The 12,264-nt window shown below is 39.3% G+C and overlaps 1 protein-coding gene across 1 annotated transcript in view; it reads left to right on the top strand.

The window, feature by feature from the left end:
- The window catches only part of EPB41L4B (erythrocyte membrane protein band 4.1 like 4B), a 176,166-nt gene extending 164,111 nt beyond the window's left edge, over positions 1-12,055 (top strand). Inside the window, exons 23-25 of the mRNA XM_071736818.1 lie at positions 1,820-1,888; positions 5,276-5,439; positions 7,118-12,055. Of these exons, the coding sequence (XP_071592919.1) occupies positions 1,820-1,888; positions 5,276-5,439; positions 7,118-7,187 (303 nt within the window). The 3' untranslated portion in view covers positions 7,188-12,055. The remainder of the gene's footprint in view (positions 1-1,819; positions 1,889-5,275; positions 5,440-7,117) is intronic.
- Positions 12,056-12,264: the final 209 nt, after the last annotated feature.

Raw genomic sequence — 12,264 nt, 5'->3', positions numbered from 1 at the left:
TATTCAGTAAGTGCACTTCATTTCCTTAATGAGACCAACCTGCAAAATTAGAGAGATTTTGGCTGTAGAATATGAAACTAGCATTGCATATGAGCAACCAGCTTCTTGTCCCTGTTTGCCTTTGGCTCTAAGGTTGTGTTTGTAATGGACTGCACTTGTATTTTGTACTGTAACATCATATTATAAGCTCTTTAAAACCTGAGAATGACAACCTGGGCTCGCAGATATTTGCTGCCTCTCAGAAGAGTAGGACACACTACAACAGTCCAGGTTTTGTGTTGACAGACTTGGCTCTGGGTATGAGGTAACACAGCAAACTTGCAAGGCTCTATTGCTTCAACCGAGTGAGTAGGTTCTATCAATAGTGCAGTAGAGATACACCTTGCAAACAGACATGAATAGAGGATTATAAAATGTGTGTGACATTTTATTTAATATGTTTGCATAGAAGATTGTGATTTAAATTGTTTTCTCCCTTACACGGTTGTTTGTTCATTTGTGTCTTTGTAATTGACTTACAAACACTTTTATTCTATTAAGAAGATATTTACATCCATACTCCTCATGTGTAAGAAGCCTGACAATGCCAAGATTAATTCCACGTGTTTGCAGGACTGGGCCTACAGATGGCTGTTAATTTCCCTTGGCACCCTTATAAGCCAGTATGTTTCTGTTATTTTATTTACAAAATAAACACTATATATTTACTTAATTATATTTGACGTCATAATTTCAGGTTTTGCTTTGGCCTGCAAGGGCTCAGGGCCCTTGGGGTAGCTTTGATTATTAAACAACTGTTATACAGCTGTAGTTAGTGATTTATGCTTGAAGACATGCACGAAAAACAAATGCACAGCAGTTCTACCATAAAGTGAAAAACACACTTTCATAGTGAAGAATGTGGTTTCTCAAATGGAAAGCATGAAATGCTGTTCAAAATTTATACCCTTAATTGATATTCTGTCCTCTCTTTGAATGAATTAATGATGTCTGCATTCTAAAGAGGAGGAAAAAATGGAGGAACAGCATTCACAATGAAATGGGTACAGAAATTGTTGCTTCTTTTAATATGCAGTTAATGTTTGAAATCATTTTAAGGACAGAAGTGATGACATCTTCCAGCAGAGTCTGGTCACACCAGTGACCATCCTCTCATGGACCAAACCCTGGGAGCTTTCAGGCTTCTCAGGACATGGATGCATTTGTCTCTGACCTCTCCATCCCTGGACACCTTTCAAAAAAGCCTCCTAAGGTCATCCTTTATCCACAGCCCTCCTCTCCACACATGGGTCTCATAGCTGCCTGAAACAAACTGTTGGCCCCCGTGCTTGTTGTATATATGGTTTCTTTCTATCCCACCTCACGTGTTTGTCTTTGGCAGCAACCCTGTAAGTGAAAATGCAGAAGTCTGAAATGCATAAAGCACAAGTTCTTTAGCCTGAGTTCATGCACTGCAGAATTTGCTCCTGAACTTCACATTTTAAAATGTCGTGCTGGCTGAATGAAGCAGATAATAATCCAGTGGCTGTTGACAGAATTGGAAGATACATTGTATGCAAACAGCTCCATATTTGCACAACAGATGTATTTACATTGTATGATTATTTTATCAAGTTTTCATATTTATGCTTTGATTATTCATTACCAGGTTTCTGTATGCCTTTTTGGAAGGGTCTTTTTTGGTCTGGTCCAAGCTCTGCTGAACTGCTCTAATTTGTTGGCTATGTCACTGTAGTTGCAATGCTTTGCTGCTTTTTTTTTTTTCCTTTTGCATTTTTATGCTCTGAAAGTAACATCTTTTTCTTTATCTTTTTTAAAGATAAAGACATTCCCTGCTGATACATCTAATCCTTTTTTCGATCCTTTTACAACAGTACCACAGTTTTCTGTAAGTAGAACATACAACTAAAAAACTGTGTATTTAACACAATTCCAACTGATTTTTTTTTCAACAGTGTCAGAAACTTACGCACTGAGCAGTCCTCAGAAAAAAAGAAAAAAGAAAAAAAGAAAAAAAAAGATAAATACCAAGTAGAAATTAGATTCATATAAGTATCCCCACTGTGCAATAATTAACTTGCCTGCAATCAGACATTGCTGCTTACTCGACAGAGGACTAAGAGTTAAGGCCAAGGCTCACCACTACTTTGGGGTGTCCCAAAGTGTTGTTCTGTTCAGATTTAGAGAGGACACTTGTGAAGTTCCGTAACATCTTTCCAAGGAGCCATAAGGGAATGGGAAGACTGAGTCCTCTGTCTAGCAGTTGCATGGCTTCCTGCCTGAAACCACCTGCTGTGCCATCACAAAAGCTTGATACTTACTGGATTTGCATCTGAATTTTAAGGAAGAATTATAGTTAGTTTGGTGGTGATTACAATGGTATCCTTGTATGAACTCCAATGTTTAGTTAATAGCTTAAATCAAGTATTGAATTTAATTCTTGATAAACTTTACAGAAGTTAAGATTTAGGGGTTTTGGTAAGGTAAAGTACATACAAACAGGAAACTATTATTTGACAATCTGAAAAATAGGTCTAATCGAGGTCCTACTTTAAAGTTTGAGGCATTACATAATAAGTATGGCAAAATTATGTACTCAAAAAAAAAATATACTGGTTATTATTAAAAGCCAATAAACATGATAATGAGATTTGATATAAATGTGGGGCTTTTTTCTCCAAATAGGTATTTTAAAGCCAGAGTTAGTTAGGCTTCACAAGCTGTGTCAGTGCCACTGTTGAGATCTACATAACAGTATCAGAAAATACATGGGAATATATCACAGCAACTTTTCACTAGCTCAGTCAAGTTCAGCTGGTACAATTGTAAAGGCTAAACCAAAGTTGCAGTGATTGTATCTTTTATAGTACTACTTTATATAAGCAAAAAGACATTCCCAGAATAGCTTTTCCACTAATTAGAGATGATTGTCAGAAAATGATTTTTCCACCTGTAACAGTTATGATGAAAGCAAAATCTAGGAGTGCTATAAAAATATTTTCTCATTGGGGTGAGGTGGGGTGTGTGTAGAACTTTGAAACAAAAGCAGAAGCTGCCCTGACATACTTACCCGGAGAAATTTTCATCTTGCAGAAAATGGCTGTTTCATGGCAAATTTGAAGTCTGAGATCTCTGTTGGGAGAGAAGTAGCAAAGTAAAATCCAAACTTATATTTCAGAATTTCCTCGTAAAGTTCTATTTCCCTGGGCAGAATCCAGATCACAAGTATTTAAAACACCATTACATTACAAATCTAATGGTGTGTGATCCACCATATGATTCCATATATTTCTTTTAGTGAGTTATGTATGAATATCTATGGTAAAGAAGCTGCTACCTAAAGGACTACATAAAGATGGGAAAACAATTTGGTAGGTTAATTAAACTTTGGTCTTTCAGCCCAGCCTAAATAATCTCTCCAACAGCTGACGACTTCTTGTTTCTTGTTTCTTCTTTTCCCTTTCTTCTTTCTTCTTCTTTTTCTTTCTTCTTTTTCTTCTTTCTTCTTTCTTCTTTCTCTTCTTTCTTCCTTCTTTTTACTTCTTTCTTCTTCTTTCTTCCTTTCTTCCTTCTTCTCTTTCTTCTTCTTTCTTCTTTCTTCTTCTTCTTTTTCTTCTTCTCCTCCTCCTTTTCCTTTTTTTTTCCATTTCTGTTTCTGTTCCTTTTCCTTTATAGAAAAATATAGATTTATAGGGATTTATAGATTTAAATTAATGAAATTATATCTGTTTAGATGAGTTAAATATTTGGCTCAAACATTCTGTGAAAGCAGATATATATAAAAACATTCTTTGGACACATGCTATAAAATCCTTATCCAAAGCAAACACAGTTTAGAACCCAGCAAATCTTCAGCAAGTATAAGCTCTGCTGATTTCAGTAAGGCTAGGAGAATTTTAATTGGCCTCACAGACTGTTACCTCCTTCTTATGCTATAAAGTAAGATCTAGCAGTCCTCAGAGGACAGGGATCCTGTATGGGGAACACCAAATTTGATACCTCTGCAGCTTATAAAGTTGAGTCTTAAAAGCTGAATGACAGAGAAGCTTGAATAGGTTGTATTAGCCCATATTTACACACATATTGTCCAGGATTGGAGGAAGAGCTTCTCTATTTGTTTTTGCATTTTCCTTTTTACTAATTTTGTGGAATTAATAAAATTTCTTTTACTTCAGAGGATGTTTTGGAGCATATCAGATGCATGTAGCTGAAACGTGAGCAGGTACATGTTAAAAAGTTACAATAAGCAAGCAAGTCTAGCACAGGCATTTTTTTCTAGGCTCAAATAATTGTCCCGCTGATTACACTGAGTTGTTTATGTTTAGCACTGATCCTGTGTGACTTGCAGAATTTGAGAAATAATTAAGACAAAGAAAAGTTGCTATTCAAACAGCTGCTCCCTTGCTATGGTGACTTTTCTTCCTCTCTGCCTTGAAGTCTGAAACAAGTTCAGAGAAAAAGTTGTCAAGAAAAAAATGCAGCTGATCCCTGTAGGAGCATGAGTGAACAGTCGTAGTGCACTGACAAACTGCACTTGTTCTGTGCTCTTCCCAGCACAGGGTCAACATGCAGTGGCCACTGCAAGACAGGGCTGGATTAGTTTTAGGAATCCTCCCCTTCCAGTTCTGTAGGCTGGCCCAGTCTTTGCTGTGCTGCAGCCCTGATAGCCCTCACCTGAAAGACAGGAGATGGTTGCTTGCTGTTTGTCTTAAAACAGCACTTCCAATATTACTTTAATGTTGCCTGTCACTAGGTAATGCAAGAGTACTTCTCTCAAGGCTTGTTCCAGTTAGCAAATGTGGGAAAGGGGTGAACACTTTGAAACTGGGACTTCTGGCCTGGGCTTCTGGCTGTTACAAAATACAGGATAGTCTGAGGACTTCTGAATAATTTTCAAAAAATCAGATGTGGTCAATGTTCTGCATTATTTTTAGGGAAAAGACAGTAATGATAAGTGGCATTCTTCATACTGATTATGTCTTTTATCTGAATGCTGCCAGTCCTCTGCATGGAGTCCCATGTCACGCAGCGTATGTTGCCATCAAGCTTGTCCCTTGGGCACAGCTCTGAGAGAGCCACCAAAAGAGGTGCCTGTTCAGCATCTGCAGAGGTGGAACTGAGCAGCTACAGCTGCAGCCTCCTCGTTGTTCTCAGTATTGATTGGTGTCACCGAATATTTGGCAATGAATTGGATGGTGAAAGGTACTAAGAACAGTAGAGGCTAATCTACACTTTTTTGGTTTTCCTCTCTATGTCTGTATACATTTCTTTGCAGGCAGAATTTACAGACAGCAAAATACAATGCTGTGTGGTGCAGTCATCTCCTAAGATAACGCCAGTGGCTCCATCGCCTGTGCTGAGATCCTTGGCAGAGACCGTACCCACTCCAACAGTCCAGACAATATATACGTCACATAAACCAGTTTCACTGGCAGACAGGTACTCTACAGGTTTTTTTTCACAGAAATACTGTGATGCTTTCTACATTAAAGGAGTCATCTTGCTTTCTCCTTCTCTAACATCATTACCATAAAGTGCCATTTTCTCTGATACCACATTTCCAGTTGCTGCTCAAAACTTACTTCAGAAGAGATGGGCTGTGTAAAGAAATAGCTATAACTCATATGTGCTCTGAGAAAAAAAAAAAAACAACCCAGCTATCTTAATTAACTGCTGCAGCCAGCAGTGTACCATTTCTGTGGCCAATGGCTTGAAGAGAAAGGGTTGTGCAGATTTTCCTCAGGCAAGTTATTTTGTCTGAACCACAAAGGTTTTCTTTTAATAATCGCTGCTGCAATTTGTTTTCTGAAATTAAATGTCTATGGAGGAAAGCTGAGGTTGAGAAATATCTGCTCTTCTAAATGAGAAACAGGCACTCATTTTCTTTTTTCTTTTTTTTCCCCCCGTTTTTTGTTGGGGTTTTTTTTTTGGTGATTGGTTTGTTTGGTTGATTGGGTTTTTTTTTTGGGGGGGAGGGGTTATATCAAGCTTCAGTGGTCTTTCTTATAGTTTCTCAGAAAAACAGCGAGCTATCCCATCATTCCACAGCCAGCCTGTTTTCAGTTCTTCCATCCTGCTGGTTTTGCATGCTGGCTTCTTATTGTAGAAATTAATAAAAGCTGCATTTCCCAAGCTGATAATTTACTGAACACAAGTGTAGGAGAAGATATACTCGATACTTTTGGAGCACAAAGAGTCCTGAGCTAATGTTGAAAAGTATTTCTCTGGTATCATAATAAATGAGCCTTTTTTTGACTCAAAGTCAATTCCTATTTTCATTTGTTAATTATTATTTGCAGAGCTTGGTTTCATTGCTCCTGCACATATGTTCAACACTGTTCATTTATCTAAAAATTTATCAGTCCAATATAAATGTAATTCTGAAGCTGTAGTGCTGAGCTCAGCTTCTGCAAGATGTCTCAAGCACAAGTGGGTGATTCCACCCCTGCTGGTCCATGAATGGGCTACAAGGTTTCTGCACTGCAGTTTATATGTCCAAACAGTCTTACAAGTGTTATATATTTAATACTCTGAAAAACTAAGTAAATATTTTTTCCCCCACACTGTTTATTAAGAAATAGAATCCCTAATCCAGGCCACTCCCAGTGTTGCAGAGGCCGTGGGCTCTGAAGTGATTCAATGGGTGAGAGCAAGAACTTCAGGCTCTGCCTCCCACACCCTCATGTGTGCAGAACTAAAGAAAAGTCAGCATGAAGATGAGCATATCAGACCATGGTCCCCCAATATCAGACCATGTCAAGGAGCTAAAGGCTGTAACACCAATATTTTGTAATGGCTTTTGCTGTAGCCGCTTTGTTTTTAGAGTCCTATTCCAGGGTCCTTTGAAATCAGTAGCCTTTAATGGGAGTGCCATTAAATCCTGAACTGCTTTGCCATGTGGGTCTTTTTATGTCCTTTTTCCTGCCTCTGTTTGCTCTTCAGAAATATCAAGCAGTACTTGCTTTTGAATAAGCCACCAGCTATCAGCCATTTCACTGAATCAAGTCTGACCTTTTTTTCCCCTCCACTGGTATTTTGAAAATGTTAATTATTTTAAATTGAAATCTGAGACTTATTGTTGTTCCCATAATTGGCTGTTTGTGCATTAATTACACAGCGCTGAGACTCTGAGGCGTGAACTTGAGAGAGAGAAAATGATGAAAAGACTCTTGATGACAGAATTATGAAATTCGCACTTCGATCAGATGGAGAATGGATTGGGGCCTTTCATGTGCCTTCTGTCTGTTTACATTCCTCTGCTTCTGTGTACTCAACATAATGCATCCGGAAAATGTGTGATATCCCTGGCTCGCCTGGATTCACCACGGTTGGTTAAAATTAAGTCTCAGCTAGACTTTAACTTGAAGGAGTTCCTTTATTCATTCGCTGCTGGGAAATAAACCTTCAATCCTTTGTCTCTCCTGAGATTTTATACTATTGACACAATTAATTTCAGGTTTGGTTTTGGTAGATCTAGGGCAAAAAAGGATCAGCAAGGAGCATATGGATTTCTACTGGGAAACACTGTTCTGTACATATGTTAATAAGTGCACAGAAATTAATGTTATGCAGAATATTTTGATAGTAACATAGAAAATATGTCATTTTGTACAATGGAAAATTGCAATGAGCTACTGCTATTTGTTAAAGAACCATTTTTAAGGCAGAAGAATGATTATTACATCCTAACCCCAGGACTGTTAGTCTCCACAGAAGAATAAATGGCTGTCTTATTAAATTCCTAACCTTAACCTTCACTCAGAGATATAAATAGCTGCAAGGGTGAAAGAGAGCCCGCCATACAGGTTTACACACCCAACGCTCCCTATAGTTTGTCATCTTGAACTAAATCTTCCACTAAATCTTACTGTATTTCCATTAATGAAAAAAAATCAGTTGTTTAAAGTAATTTGCTACTGACTTTCTAGCTTGATACTGACATTTTTTAACAAAGTGTGAAGCTTTTCCTTCCTCAGATTGCCTAGGCATTAGGGCTCACCCACACTCAGACATCTGCCCCAGCACTGAAGGTTGCAGAGCTCCAGCAGTGTGGACATAGCTTGTCCAGGGAAGATTTTTTTTCTTTCCTGGGTAGATAAACCACCTTCCCGACTGATGTGGATTCTGATCACCTTAAAGAATATTAACATTTGTAATTTATAGCATATCTGTATCTATACCCATTTCTTTCATTCTACTAATCAGCACCTGTGTACTGGCAAGCCCGTGGAGGACACGCCTGGCCATACATCCCGTTCACCTCCAGCATGCAAGCAGCCTCTGCAGTCAGTGGAGCTCTCTCAGGCATCAGGTGGGATGGGTGTTCCAGCACTAGCAGAACCACAGCCCCGGGGAGGGTGGTTATGGCATACAGGCTACCAACTATGCCCTAGGGAAAAAAAAAAATAATAAAAGAGAAGGAAGAAGTTCTCCATTCCCCTGGGTTCAGTAGTGCACGGTTGTCTATCTAGAAAGCTACCGACAGCTGACTGTTAGCTACAAGGTACTCTTCCAACATGAAAGCTTTTTGTGCATTTTGTATGGCTGAAGATGTATATTTTTCTGTTATTCTGTATAATATGTTCTCTTGTTTGTATTAAGATAAAAGATTGCCCTTCATTTGATACTGATTACGATGGCTTTATGTCAGCTTCAGCAGTCTGTTTGTGTGGAGGCTGGGAAGCGATTGCTGTGGGACTGGGTTTCCTTCAGAGTTAGCCTGTGCTCTTTATCTGAAATGAGAATTCTTTGAGAGCATTGAAGGACTGTGGATTACAAGGTGGAGGTATAAAATAACTCGTCTGTTTTATATTTACTGGGTTGAGAAACTAGTATTACACTTGCCAGTTAAATTCACCAAATCCAAACCTTTCTGGTTGCCATAAAATGAAGCAAAATAAACAGCACAGGTGTTAGGTAGAAACTCACAACACAAAATGCAGTGAAGTAGCTCAACAGGAGCAATGGGCACAAGGAGCCACAAAACCACACCTGGACTGCAGATTTCAGTGTTCTCGGGTGACTGCTGGGTAATCAGACACAACTTGTACACTGTCCACCTTCTAGTTACAGTGCCAGGACACTTCTGTTCCTTATGTTTTCATGTCCCATTCCATCAATCCAAGGTTATTAAAAGTGGATTAGGAGCATTAAATCCCTGTGAAGAAATCAGAAAGGGGGTAATATGTCACAGACATAAAGGGCTGCATCTTTTATGTCCTGTTACTCTTTTCTTACCACTTCCCAGAAGGTACTGGGTGAGGGAGAAGCAGCAGCACAGTTTTTTAGCACCCAAGTAAAACTGAGCATTGTGAAGAATAAATAAAAGAAATCTCTAGAGGTGCTGTTTTGGGAGCTGAAAGCAAAATAAGCTTGAGAATGGCACTAGACTCTAGCTGAATCTAGTCTTCTGACAGATGTTAGGCAACCCCCAGTCATGTGTGAACTGATATCAGTTTCACAAAGTCATTGACAAGGAAAAACAGAAAAAAAAAAAAAAAAAAAAAAAAAAAAAAAAAAAAAAAAGAAAAAAAAAAGAAAAAAGAAAGATTTGTGTACACTTCTGTTGTACCAATTGGAACAGAACATACTTTGGGAGCATCACAATATGCCTTCAGATTTGAGGGCAAACAGATCCTATTACCTGCACTAGGGCAGTCTGGTCACATAAGCAAAAGCCTTTAGCAAAACTGAATGCCTGAGTCAGACCAGCCCTTCAGATGTCATAAACAAGCTGTTAATTTGTTATTTTAAATGTAACATTTTGCTCCTGTTGTATAAAAATTCTCCAGCTGAAATTGTCAGTCCTAGAACACAAGGAACATGAACCTTGTTCAACCTTGTTGTTCAAGGTTGCTTTACAGTGTCCAAGTCTTTTTAGCTGAGGCTTGTTCTGGCATAGCTGAGAAAGAGCTGAGACTCCTCCCTCCTTGGTTCCCACCAGGAGCAGAGGGAATAGCGTGCGTGCCTATTGAATTCCTGCGGGATGTTTTCCACAGAACAACCCCAAATACCTTGCCATGTTTCGTTTAGTGTCTTATCCACTGGCTGCCACCATTTCCTATTCTGCAGTCTATCTAATGGAGCTTTTTTAAAACTCTTTTACAGACACCAAACTAAATTTTGAACTGCAGAATGTCATCACCTAGTTCTTTCTTACTACGTACCTTCTTTAGCCATGCTTAAGCATCTCAGTTTTTACATCCTCTGACTAAACACTCCTGTCTCACCTTCTGGTTGGGAATTACAGTGTTAGGACACCTGTTACCCAAAGCTACTGTAAACAAGACAATGCCAACGTGACCACATGCTGAGGGGCAGATAGTCAAGATTTGCCCCTAGACTTTAACTTTACAGGTGTTAGAGGATACTCTGCCTGAAGGTATGTCTGTATAATAGTGCAGAAGTATCTGAGCTAGCTTTAATGAGCTTGCATATGTAGTTGTGGCAGCATGAAGCCCAGCACAGGCTCTCATTGTCATGTACATTGACACGTGTAAAGATAACGCATTTGAACAGCAGCCTTCTGAAGCAAGGTCTCCAGAGCCGGTGACAGGAAAAGGTGGCTGGAAGGAGTTTGTCTCTTCAGCTCTCCTCTGAAAGGGTTCATCTCACCCAAGGTTAATATGCCCAGCTCTCACCTGATGAGAGCTCAAAGGAACTGCCTTCCAGAGGTGCCTCTGACTTAAATTTCTACCTTTATATTGCTTGAAGTTAAGTGAGATGAATCCTGCTCACCATCCCTCTGGTTAGGTCTATATTGCAAACCCTTGTCGACATGGCTACATCGTCCAGGGGTGCTTTGAGGTATGTTTTGTGATTGATGTAGCTCTGCCAACAAAAGCCTTGCACGTTAGGTGTAAATATACTACCAGAAACACCCTGTCGTCAGAACAGCTTTTATCCCTCCTGGGGAGAACAGAGAGGTGGGGTAACTCACAGTGGCACCAGCATGGAGGCTTCATTATGGTTGTGCCCAGTCTGGGAGTAGCTGGTTGATGAAACCTCCTGCTCCAGCCATCCTGGCAAAGCCTACCAGGGGTGTCCCTGGCTTTTAACAGTGCCCCGAGTGATGCCATGGCCCGGCCAGCAGATCCCAGCTTTTCAGCGTGAAGTTTGTAAGCGCCACAATGCAATGTTGTCATGTTTGGGTGATTCCAGCAAAATTTATTGGCCATTTAAATAGCTATGCAAGGAGTTAAATATTTTTCTCATATTGCAATCTCTTATGGAAGCCAACCAAGTGTGCTCTGTTTCTGTGTGATTCAGCTGTTCTCACTATTTTGTTTCAAAAGAAATGACCGGATTTTCTTTAGAATTGTTGTTTGAGATTCCATATCTCTATCAGATCCCACAGTGTGTGAGATTTTTCATGTTTCAAACATACTGAGACCCTGAAAGTGCAATGTTTGAAAATTAATTCCTCTGAAGTTCCAGTCTGTGGCTTCACAACTCTTGCAACAGGATGCCTACGTGCCCATTTGAAACAGAGATGGCAATGCTGTGAAATGTTTCATTGGAGGCAGCATCATGTTTTGTTTGAACTGTTCACAGGTATCCTTTATTTTTAATTTTTTTCTTTTTCTGAATACATTTCTGGTTCATTGGCTACAAAAATCTACTGTTAATTATGCAATGGGATATTGTTTCTTTCTTTTTCTTTTTTTTTTTCCTTTTTTTTTTTTTTAATGTCCTGATGTTCAAGGAGTTTGCAATAAATATACTGAGGCTGACCTGTAATTGCATGTAAGATCAGCCTCCCAATTGTGTTTTGTAAAGTTAAGTGCCGTAAAAGAACCTGCAGATGACGTGGAGAAGGAGGGAAGGGAGAGTAAGTGGAGGAGAAGGCTTCTTTGGCAGCTGCAGCTTGGACTGGTGGGTAGCAGCTTTAAAGTAAGATTGCTCACACCATTTTGTTTCATTTGAGTAGCAGCGTGTATCATCAGACATTGTATGAAGGCATTTTCTTGAAAACGTGCCTAGAGAGAAACTTTTACGGCTCAGCTGTTTACCTGTTCCTGTATTCATGCCTGCAATAAATGAGATGAAAAATAAATCAGAGTCTGAGCAGTTTGTAGTCAAAGCAGTTGGTTAGGAGGCATGGGACAGTATGCCAATAAAATAAATATTTGGTTGCTAGTGAAGTGGATCTACCTTCATTTAAAAAAAAAATGCAACCTAGGGAAAAAACTGAGAATTTCTTCAAAAAGCCCAAGGGGCTTCCTCCAGCTTAAAGTTACAGACCAGCACTGTAGAGTCAGTCAT

The sequence above is a fragment of the Heliangelus exortis genome, chromosome 2 (genome assembly GCF_036169615.1).
Source record: "Heliangelus exortis chromosome 2, bHelExo1.hap1, whole genome shotgun sequence".
NCBI lineage: Eukaryota > Metazoa > Chordata > Aves > Apodiformes > Trochilidae > Heliangelus > Heliangelus exortis.
The sequence above is the reverse complement of the archived record's forward strand: the minus strand, read 5'-3'. Positions and strand labels throughout refer to the sequence as shown.